This window comes from Cervus canadensis, chromosome 22 (genome assembly GCF_019320065.1).
Source record: "Cervus canadensis isolate Bull #8, Minnesota chromosome 22, ASM1932006v1, whole genome shotgun sequence".
Taxonomy (NCBI): domain Eukaryota; kingdom Metazoa; phylum Chordata; class Mammalia; order Artiodactyla; family Cervidae; genus Cervus; species Cervus canadensis.
Genome location: NC_057407.1, coordinates 17309241 through 17320867, shown reverse-complemented (window position 1 = coordinate 17320867; position 11627 = coordinate 17309241). Strand labels below are relative to the sequence as shown.

The window sequence follows — 11627 nt, the reverse complement described above, 5'->3', positions numbered from 1 at the left end:
CTGTGCCTGTGGGTTGGAGGGGGCAGGGAGGGGGATGCAGAAGGGAGCTTCTCCAGTTCAGCCACCCTGGCTCCCACCTCTGCCTCGGGTTGCACAAGGCAAGTGTAAAGGACAGATGCAAAACCAGGGGGAAAAAGAATGACAAACTGGAGGTCACATCTCTCTTCCCTCCCAAAAGGAGAAAAAGTACAAGGGCAGGGGGGTGTGTGGGCGAGAGAGGTCACACCTGTGTCAGTTACCAATTCTTCACCATGGCCCACAAAGCTCTCACAAAGTAGTTCTTGGCTTTCACTTACCTTTCCAACTCCACTTTCAACCGTGTACATTCTGTAGTCACACCACTTAGCTCCTTGATCATGCTTTCGCCATGAGTGAGACTTTTCATATACTGTTTCCTTCCTCCTGTATTGCTCTTCTCCCCCTTCACTTAACAACCTTCTCATTCCTTGAAACTCAGCTTAAACCTTGTTCATTCAGGGAGGCCTTCTCTGGCCAACTCTCCCCAATCTATTTTGGGATCTGCAGTTACATCTTCCCATGGCGCCCTGTGTGTTCCGTTCCTATACCTCATCACATGTGTAATATCACCTGTCCAATGTCTGTTCTCCGTCCCCAACCTACTACCTCTGTAACGGCAGAGCTATGTCTTTTTAGTCACTGCTTAATACATTGTTGTTGGTTAGTCAAACTCAGGGGGTACTACATCCCGGAGTAAAATGCAGTAGCCTTTACAGAGTTCTCCTTTAAAAAATATATGTATTCTGAGCAAAAGGCAGGAGACACTGGGTAGGAAAATTGTTATAATTTTTCTTTTAGAAACCCTCCCAGATGGAAATATCTAATTTACAAAGTTAGGGAATAATTTTCGCTGGTACTAGCTAGGGATTAAACAGAAAACTAGCAGGGTCTTCCAGTGTAATGTAGTTTCTCAAAGAACATGTGAGGGATATAAAATAGAAAGGCAGGAATTCCCTGGAGGTCCAGTGGTTAGGCCCCAACACCTGCACTCTCCAGGGAGCAGGTTCAATCCGTGGTTTGGCATGGACAAATAAAATAGGACGGCATCAGAGACAGAACTAAAAGCTTAAAACCCAGCTAAAGGTAAACCTCATGGCGGTTCCTCAAACGTGCCCCCCACCTTCCTGCCTCAGGTCTTTGTAACGCCGTTCCCTCTGCCAAAAGTGCTGTCCCCTCTTTGCCCCTCTAACCTTTGAGAACAAAGTCCCTCACTCTTTAAATCTAAGGCTTTCAAACACTTTCAAACTCTACGTCAACCTCCCTTCGCTGAGAGGAGCGCTCTAGTAGCTCTCAGGCGCACGCACGTCAGCCTGCACGCACCACGCCGGCCCACGCAGGCACCACGCCGGCCCACGCACCCACCACGCCGGCCCACGCACCCACCACGCCGGCCCACGCATGCAAGTTCGCAAGCACGCACCCCCCAGCCCCTTACCCGACCTCGCGTAGGCCCACCTAGCACACATGCCCCAGGCGGCCATGGTTTCTGCTGATTGTTACAAGCCCAGGTTCCTACCTCATCCGAGTTCCCTGATGACGAGAAAATATGTCGTAGTCACTTGCAAAAAGTTCTGCTGAGCCTTTTTTCTCTAAGAACCTCCTTTACTTCCCCATCAAATACCCTGAAAGTTTCATTTTATTTTTCCGTCCTATTTACGATTCTTCCTTGTGTGAGATATTTTAATAATTTCATCAAAGTTAGAGCTGAAAACGTCACTATTCGCGGGGGGGGGGGGGAGCAGAATTTTTAAAACATGTTTTTGGCTGCACCGGGTCTTCGCTGTGGCATCTGAGATCTTTGATCTTCCTTGCCGCACTCAGCCTCTTTAGTTGCGGCATGCGGGATCTAGCTCCCTGACCAAGGATGGAAGCCAGGCCCCCTGCATTGGGAGCGGAGTCTTAGCCACTGGACCATCAGGCGAGTCCCTAGAAGTGTCTTTAAAGATAATCATAATAATGGCAGCAGCACTTGCCATCTTGCCAAAGCTTACTCTGTGTCAGGCTGTTTTTAAGAAATACCATTAGTGCTCTTAAGAAATAAGAGCACCAATAATATGAGTTCTGATGTCATCTCCATATTATAGAGGAGGAAACTCAGGTCCAGACAAGTTAAACAACTTGCCCATTGTCACACAGCTGGTGAGTCATGGAGGTAGTGCCTCCCCCATGAGAAAAAGTAGGCACAGGGCCAAGGGCCACATATGTTTAGAGGCCACAGGAATGTTTTAATTTGTTTCGGAATAAGGAGGAAAAGAAATTAAAATTTTAGGTTGAAGACAGACTTTTTTTGCATTTACTATTAATATAAATGTATTTGTACAAGTGTTGTAAAATATAATTTTTATTAATTTTTTATGGAAGAGATTCGTGAAGGCAGAAGTACCCTGAGAACCCACAGAGGTTGTAACCTCAGTGAAGTCAGAAGTCCAATCAAGTAAGTACACCCCCAAAGTTCGTGTTTCCTCTAGTCTAGTCTAACTCCACGTTGTTGCTGTTGTTAAGTCACCAAGTCGTGTCCGACTCTTTGCCACCTCGTGTACTGCAACCTGCCAGGCTCCTTTATCCATCAGATTTCCCAGGCAGGAACCCCGGAGTGGGTTGCCATTTCCTTCTCCAGGGGATCTTCCCGACTCAGGGATCGAACCCGCATCTCCTGCTTGACAGGTGGATTCTTTATCACTGAGCCACCTAGGAAGCCCAATCCCTGGTGTTTTTACAATTGTGAAAATTGCAGTCCAAGGCCACACAACAAATGGATGGCAGAAGGCAAGCCGAGAAATCAGGTTTCCGGGGCCAACCGTGGTAACTACCCTTGTGATCCAACAGCACCACCTAGTGGTCTTTTCGGGAACTTCGCTTGAAGAGGGTGCAGGTCCAAAAACTCCCGGGAAACAACTGCCAGTCTACACGCGGGCTCCATACTCAGCAGTAGCGGAACTCAAATACACCCCCAGAGCAGCCGCAGGGCCCTCTGGGATCTGGCAGAGATGGGCTACATGTTTGGGGGCCCTTTCTTCTCTTCTCCTGGTCACGCAACACTCCCAGCCTTCTCTACAAGTCATGTGATTTGTTTTCACTGATAGAACGTGGCCGTGTTGGTCAGCTCCGGGCCAGGGTAGTCAAGAGTGGGCGTGTCCTCTCCTGTCCTTCAGTCTGTCTTCCCTCATCCCCCAGTTGGGTTTAAGGGATTCAGGCGAGGACTCCGAGGCCCTCGGAGATGGCAGAGCCACCAGATAGATGGGGGAAGCCTGGGTCCCCAGATCACCTTGTGGTGGGTGACCCGCTGAACCTCAGATTGCACTGTGCTGTAAGAAATATATCTTTATTTTGTCAATAAGTTTGAGCAGCTGGGATTCAGGGCCGTTTGTTATAGCAATGAGGCAACCCTGACCCTTACAGGTTCTCGGGGTGGGGTGGGGGGAGGGCGGTGTGTGCAGAAGGTAAACAGGGAAACGGCTTCCTCCCTAAACTGTGGGCTCCCCTGGGACTCAGCAGTTCTGCTCCGGGTCCCTTCAACAGAATGTAGAGTATGGCCAGGGAGGTGCCCCCCCCCCCCATACCCGGCTCCACTTAGCACCTTGAGAACTGAAAGAGCCCCCTCCCCTGCCCCAGGTCTGCTGCTGAAACACTTACAAGTTCCATTGTTTCCCTCCCGGGAGTGGCTTGGCTGGCAATGGTGATGGTGGGGGTGGGGAGCTCTGCAAATAGCTAGGGTCTCTGAGGGCAGACAGGTCGCAGCAGGTGGGGCCCCCCGAATCCCACCTTAGAGTAGACCTGTGCCCCTCCCCTGCTTGGCAGAGGCAGGGCTGGATAGAACAGAGAGGGGTGGGTGGGGCTGGCAGTCTCTGCCCTGCAGGGTCCACGTGGACCACCGGAAAAGGCAGGAGCAGCTTCTGAACCCCCAGCTCATTCACATCAGCTGGTCTGTTCGCCGTGAGACATGGAAGATGTTACTTTTGATGTAAAAGCTCTTTGTGATGGGCTGGAACCTGGCATAAGTTGGAGGCCTGGTGTCCTTCATGGCTTCCCCTGGAATGCAACAAGGGCCTGGTGGAGCCGGGGCCACCACACCTCCTGCCAGCCCAGCACAGCACACAGCCACAGGGGCTCTGGGCGCTGGACAGTGAAAGGCTCCCGTGCAGTTAGTAGCCCCTGACCCCTATCTAAGGCCCCCCTCCCCTTCCTTAGAATCTACTAACTAAACGGTATGCCCGGCAAAGCATAGGAACCTCAACACCCTGCTTTGGCCCCGTGGCCAGGATCTGCCCCGATGGATGGCACCTAGGGCTCTCTGCTGCTGCTGCTGCTAAGTCACTTCAGTCGTGTCCGACTCTGTGCGACCCCATAGACGGCAGCTCACCGGTCTCCGCCATCCCTGGGATTCTCCAGGCAAGAACACTGGAGTGGGTTGCCATTTCCTTCTCCAATGTATGAAAGTGAAAAGTGAAAGTGAAGTCACTCAGTTGTGTCTGAGTCTTAGCGACCCCGTGGACTGCAGCCTACCAGGCTTCTCTGTCCATGGGTTTTTCCAGGCAAGAGTACTGGAGTGGGGCGCCATTGCCTTCTCCGTAAGGTTCTCTGGTTGTTAACTATTTTGACAGCATCCCTACCCCAGGCTCACTTCCCCCTCATCACATTTCTCCCCTTGTCCAGCGACTCCCCTGTCACTCCAGTGCTCCATGGCAAACACCTCCAGGGTCCTGCCCAAGGCTGAACTAGCTCCGCAAATGCCCACTGGCTGCAAATTCTGCCTGTTGAATTAATAATAAAAATAATACCAGTAACCACTTCTTGCGCATTTACGATGTGCCAGGCACTACACGAGTGCTTTCTGTGTGTAAAAGTCACTTGGGGCTGACCCAGCTGGGGCCCAGACGGTGCCTTCAACCCCTCTGTTCCCTGGCTGTTTCCACCCGCTGGGAAGACGCAGCTCCTATCTGTAACTGTTGGGGAGGGGAGGAGGGGTCAGCAGAAGGTCTGTCCATCTGTTCCCCTTCTGGCCTATGAACCGGTTGGCTTAGGGGCATGAGGCCAGACACAGCTTAAACAGAATGTTCCAGAGATTCTGGGAGCAACTGTGGCTTCAACAGAACACTATGAGGGAAAACTAAACTGTCCTGAACCTGTACTGCCCTTGTACCCAGGGGGTCATTCAGAACCAGCTCCTCTGACCCCAGTGCTTGGGTTGCTGGATAAAATGCAGGGTGTCCAATTACATCTGAGTTTCACGGATCCTTTTTTCAGGATAAGTATGTCCCATGCCATACTTGTGGCCTACTTACACTAAAAGGTTATTGCATATCTGAAACAAATGCAACTGGGCATTTTGTATTTTAATCTGCTCCATCGGCAACCCTGTGCTTGGCAGGGGTTTCAGAGGCAGTGGGCATGGACCCATGGGCCTAGCAGAAGAGGAGGAACAGGGAAGCCCTGTATGATGCCTATCTTGCTCTGTAGACAGAGGGAGTCAGGCCCTTCTCAGAAGAATCTGATGGAGGAGATTTGGCCTGGGACTCGACTCAAACATGCCGTTCCAGCAGGCCTTCGCCGACCACCTTGTGTACTACCAGAGCAGCCCCTTCGCCTCTGTCTCTGTCTCCTGATTTACCACTTCTTAAAGCCTCAACTGTGACCCATGGACCGAACCGATAACATCAGTGTCATCTGGGAGCTGGTTAGAAATGCAGAATCTCGCCCCATCCCTGAAATTCATTGAAAGATCACTACCCACATTTTAACAAGACCCCCAGGTGATTCCCCAGATGACAATAAAGATTGAAAAGCACAGTTCTGTAGCAGGGACCGCTGCCTGATTCTACTTCATCTGTCTGTCACGAGCCCTCTGTGAGGGGCCATGTCTGTCTGGCTCTCTGCCAGACACTCCAGGACAAAAAGAGGAGCATATACGAGGTGCTCAGTAAACATCTGTTGAATGAATGAACAAATGAATGAACCAGAGTTCAAACCCAGTCTGATAATATCAACCTGCATAGCTCTATGGCTGTTGGTTCGCTGACTTATTTGGGGGCAGAGCTGGGATTCAATGGCTCCACATCTGCCCCTACTGGCTGTTCTGAACAAGATTCTACCAGGATTACATGCAGAAGGAATGTGTGTCCTTCCCACTTCATGCAGCTTTCTGAGAGCTAACTCCCGCTCAAGGTGTTCTCCCACCAGATTTCCCCCAAAACTCTGTGACAAAGGAAGGGCAGTACTTGCTTGTCCGCATTTTTTGGATGTGGCAACTGAGGCCCAGAGAAGTTAAGGTTCTTGCTTGAGCTCACACAACATGAAAGTCGTGAAGCTAGGATTTGAACTCACACTTCTTGATTCCAAATCAAAGCCTCATTCCCTAGTTCATATTCATTTTGCCCACAGTCCCTGAGTGCCAGCCCCAACCTGGGAGCTGGGAGGGCATTAATGACCTTAACTAAGAAGCCCTGGAACCTCAAGGCCTCACCAGGCTAGAGGGATACTCAAGGCCTCACCAGGCTAGAGGGATACTCAAGGAATGGCGATGGTACTTGTGCAAACTCAGAAAGCTATGAGCGCACAGAGATGGGCTTATCTGCCTGGAGGACTCCTGGAAGACTTCTCAGAGGAGGTGACATCTGAAAGTTAGCCAGCAGAGAGAGGGCAGAAGAAAGACCAGAGTGTGAGAAATCTGGAGCCCTGCTCGGAGCATGGTGAGCCAGAGGAATGTGATGAGGGGCAAGGCTGGGCCCGCCTGCCAAGGCCTGAAATGGCAAGAGGGTGGTGGCCCTTACCCATGTGCCAGCCGTACTCCCAGGATGACACTATCGGGTACAGAAACTTCTCCTCGGGCTTCTGCCGATACCGCTCCCGGAGGTACGAGGCCCGGCCTTGGCCGTCGTAGGAGACGCCTTGGAAGAGCAGCTGCAGGGTGCTTGGGGAGACCTGCCTCATCCCTGAGCCCACGGGTTTGGTCTGATCTGCAGGCCCCCGAGTTGCTTTTTGGGCCTGCCAGCCTCTGTCTACCTTGGGCGCAGGGCCGTGGACACCCACTCCCCTGGACAGCTGACCCTGGAGCCCCCTGGTCTCTGGCCGTCCAGCAGGTACCTCCTTGCTGTCAGGGGCGCTGGTGGCCTGCGATGGCCCCGCTCCCAAGGCCGACCGGAAGGGGGCCTTCTGAGGCCGCTTCCTGGGCAAGGCTCCCTCCTTTGGGTGCTTGTGGCCATAGCTGAGGTTCCAGGCCACCCGAGCGGCAGTCTCCTTGCGGATGCGCTCCTGCCAGCAGGCTTGCTTCTGGGAGGTGAACAGATCCTTCATGGCAGTGTGGGGGAGGGGCCGGGGCGGAAGGGAACATTCTGCAGCCTGTGTTTGCACAGGCCGGTGCCTCGTCTCCAGGGATACTTGCAGCCAATGAGGGCTGAGTTGCTGAGGCCCTGCTGGCAAGGAGGGGCTGGGCTGCTCGGGGAACTGGGGGGCCATCTGCAGGCAGTGGGACAGACAGGACCCAAGGCCACCCCCACCCGGGCTGCCTGGCAGGGGGCCACGTTCTCCCCTAAGGGAACCAGGGTCGGCGCCTTTGCCCTTCATACCCAGAGGATCCCCAGTGGCACATAGGGTTCCACAGCCTCTATTCTATCTGGCATACCCAAGTGTACCCCTAACTGCGTGCCAGGCACCCAGGGGAGTCTAAAAGAGAGATCCAGCCTCCACTCCAGGAGACTCTGGACACGTGGCTGGGAGCCAGCCCCTCACACAGCTCTGCCACCTGACAGCTACACGGCCTCATCTGTGCAGCGAGGTGATGGTGGGACCTTCAGTATTCAGACAGGGACATTAAGACAGTGTGTAAACAACGGGGCAAACAGCGCCTGGCACAGAGGAAATGTCAGCTGATGACTAACAAGCACCTGCTAGGTGCCAGCTGCTAGTCTGAGCTCCATGTGCCTTAAACCACCCGCTTGATTACCGGGGCTCTCATAGCCTCCTCTTCAGGTGGGCAAAGGGAGGCCTGAAGAAATACTGTGCCCTGGGCACACTGCCCATGTGCGCCAGACCCTGGGCTGGGGGCTTCACTCAGTGACTTCTTAATAGGCTCTCTTATGCCATTTTTCCAGGTGAGAAAAGTGATGCTCAGCCCTGTTAAATGGTTGCACTGGGACTGACTCCAAAACCCACAGCTCCATTACAGACCCTCCTGTGAGACAGGCATCGTGAGCGAGGCAGAGGCAGGATGGGGCGGAGGACCCACCAGCAGGACCATGAAGTCAGCCTCCTGGATCCTCACACTCTGCCTCCCTGTCCCAGAGAGAAGTTTACCCACAGTGCCCTGGGGCCACTTGCCTTTCTGCTCTGCTGGGTGTACTTTTGTTTTTTTATTTTTTTTATTTTTAATTTTTTTTATTAGTTGGAGGCTAATTACTTCACAACATTTCAGTGGGTTTTGTCATACATTGATATGAATCAGCCATAGATTTACACGTTGTACTTTTGTTTATTCGTTCAACAAACATTCACTTTCTCTTGACCCTGTGCCAGACACCCAGCCAGGTATAAAGGTAGATGAGAAGGGACAGAGCCCACAGGCTTCCTACCCTCAGTGTTTTTCCGTCCAGGGGAGACAGATACATAACCAGATGGATAGAAGGGCAGAGAGGGAATTAGGGGGATGGTCTGGGTAGTCTTCCTGGAGGAGGTGTCCTTTGATTGAGAACTGAACCATGAACACCGGTTCATGGCAACTCTCTTGCCACGAGACAGGTTAAGGATGGATGGAGGGAGGAAAGTCTAGAGTTAGGGGCCTGGGGGTGCCAAGACCCTCGGGTCAAACAGTGATGGGGTGGAGAACTCAAGAAAGCATCCGTGGCCCAGACTGCCCCCACCCACAGACTGGTTAGGCCAGGTGCTCAGAGCACAAGAGGGTGGAGGCGGACATCCTTCTCCCTTGGAGCTTCGGGGATCCTGTGCCTTCCCCACCACCAGGGCTCCCCATGGTGCCTGAGTATCTGAGTGTCTGAGGCCGCCCCTGGTGGTCAGCGAGGTGACAACAGCCCAGGCAGCTGTCCTCTCACCCAGCGGACAGGCCTCCCCCCTTGGTGGGAGGGTGCAGAGAGGCACCCCTACAGTGCTGCCTTTCAGTGGGCCCAAGGACAGCCAACCACCCACAAGGCGACCCGCCTTCAGATTCTGTTCCCGTGTTAAGTTGTCCAACCTGGGCGAGGCCCCTTGGGACAGCTTCAGGACCCCAAGTTTTAGTTTAGACTTCCGGAGTTTTAACACAGCCTTGATCATCACTGTCCTTTCTGAGCCCGGGGAACATTCCCCTGTAAAAAAATTACAGGTGATCCTAACAGTGCTTAGCATTGTTACTTATGTTTTTCTTACTATAGATTTTGAAACTTGTCTGTAAGCCACCAACAGGGACTTCCCTGGTGGTCCAGTGGCTAAGCCTCTGTGCTCCCAATGCAGACGGCCCAGGTTCTATCCCTGGTCAGGGAACTAGATCCCATATGCCTCAACTAAGAGTTCGCATGCCGCGACTAAGACCCGGTGAAACCAAATAAATATTAAAAAATATATAAAAGGCACCACCCACCCCAGAGGTGTCGGGGCAGCCCCCGGGCCTGCCTCTGGTCTATGTGAGCAGGGTCACAGGTGCACCTGAGTCTCCACGCAGCCTTCTGGCCACACCCCCAGGCCACCAGGGACCCATGCTGTCCACTCCCGCTGATGAGCCAACCCTAATCCCCAGCCTGTAACTTTGTCCAAGGGCCTCTCCTAGGACTCAGCACTTGTGCCTTTAAAGTAGCTTCTCCTGGAATTAAGCTCTCAGAGCAGAAGAATCATTTTAGGCACTGAGTGAGTAATAATAATTTTGTGAACCTTGTCAGTGATATTCTCTATGGCATCTTGTTGGTTAATCCTAAGAACACTCTACGGAGTAGGTCCCATTACCCCATGTCATCGGAGAAGATAAGGGAGGCACTGTTTCCTGTGAGTGTGTGTGATCGGCCGGAGGTCACAGATTTGAATCTGCCGGCCTGTGCTAATAGCCCCCATGATAAAGTTTCTCCACACACCATGCTTCCCCCTGAGGTACCCCTTCCACTTCACCTTGGGCAGCTGAGTCTCCTCAAAACTCATGCAGCCCCTCTCCCGGCAGCTCAGTTGGGAGATGGATGTGTTGTGAGATCTTTCTGAAGATTCATCTTAGAGTGGATTTCCCCATTATCTTCCCATTTTATGGATAAAGGCCCTGAGGCACAAGAGAAGGTAAATGCCTGAGGTGTGTGAACTGAGACTGGAAGCCAGACTTTCTGACCTGCTGCTTGCTGAGTATTTCTCACACATGAGTTTCCTTTGCTGCTCCTAGCAGGGCCTGAAGCAGGCATTTCTGGGGCTTGGTGCTTCTGCCACGGCTTCCTTCTCTGATATCACCCCACTGGCGCCCGGCATCAGCTTTGCCCTAAGAATGTCCATGCTGACAGGGAGAGGTGTCTGGTGCTTGGGAAGGCGGCAGTCATGGTCAAGGCAGAGGGAGTAATGTGGGCAATAAAAGGCTTGCAGATTCTTTCATCTTCGAGCTTTGTCCTGGGGAGATAAAGCAGGCCCAACATACTGAACGCCCTTGGATGCGAGCCACAAGTCAGGCTCGTAAATTCCCCACCTCCTGCAGGCCTGCTTGGGAGAACTCCTGAGGAAGAAAGAAGGGGTGTAGGGTGGGCCACCCTAAATTCCTTGCACATGAGCTGGTCCCCTGTGGGCTCAGGGGCCCAGACAAAAGCCGTATCACAAAGCAGAAAGGATCTCTTTGTCTAGAAGGATTCCTCCCACCATGTGGGCAGCACCCTGAGGACAAAGCAGAGGGAAAAAATGGGACTCAGCCTTGCCTTGAGCGATGTGACATTTCCACTCCCTCTTGGAGTTATGATTTGCTATTGTGAGGAGCAGAAAAAATTAGCCAAACAAGCTGTGTTTCTGGGAGAGTTTTCATTAGTTGAAATTAGTTGATTACAAAACCCCATCTTCCCACGAGTTAATGGAGACTTGGAGAGAGTCCATCCTTTTGGTCAAACACTAAAGCCAAAGGGCACTTGAATTAACAATCTTGCCCATTTTAAAATACAAACTTGGGGGGGGGGTGGTTGACGAGGATTGAGCACGCATTTCGCCATTAATCTTTGCTCTGCTAATTTCTAAGGCTGTGCAGTTTTCAAGGAAAATTAAATCCCTGTGTGCCCAACTCATTTTACACCAAACTCATCAAAATGGGGCTTTCAAGGCCCCTTTGAAGTCTTAAGACCAGACATGTGGACAAGGGCCCACGTTAATAAAAGGCTTCCTCCCTGGTTGCATTGCTTCCCTGAGTCGAAGAGGGAAACTGGGTGAGGAACAGGAGGGTGTCTTGGCGTGGAGGGGGACGGACCTGTTCTGAGTTGGAGGTCTTTGCATGGCAGCTGGAAGCTGTTGTGCGCCTAACTTCCACTGGTCACCAGAGAGCGATGGTCCAGCCAGCTCTTGGTTGGAAAGGGGCAGAGTCAACCGGTGAAAGTCAGAAAGGGCCTGGCACCCAGTTGGTAAAGGGTCAGGTTTCAAAGTTCTCAAGGTGTTTGTACAAACAACAGCTGGTTCCCATAGCA

General features: G+C 52.3%; 1 protein-coding gene across 1 annotated transcript; it reads right to left on the bottom strand.

The window, feature by feature from the left end:
* Positions 1-2926: 2926 nt before the first annotated feature.
* Positions 2927-7308, bottom strand: LOC122424373 (protein ATP6V1FNB-like). Its single transcript, XM_043442124.1, has 2 exons — positions 6786-7308; positions 2927-4047 (listed from the first exon to the last, which is right to left on the bottom strand). The coding sequence occupies exons 1-2, from the start codon at positions 7306-7308 to the stop codon at positions 3929-3931; spliced, it is 642 nt and encodes a 213-aa protein (XP_043298059.1). The 3' UTR covers positions 2927-3928.
* Between the last annotated feature and the right edge of the window lie 4319 nt (positions 7309-11627).

Excerpts from the sequence above, each read along its gene's own strand:
- LOC122424373 (XM_043442124.1), bottom strand. The coding sequence starts at position 7,308 with ATGAAGGATCTGTTCACCTCCCAGAAGCAAGCCTGCTGGCAGGAGCGC. Across the intron at positions 4,048-6,785 it reads GGAGTACGGCTGGCACATGG|GGGAAGCCATGAAGGACACC; the intron begins GTAAGGGCCACC and ends GTTGCATTCCAG.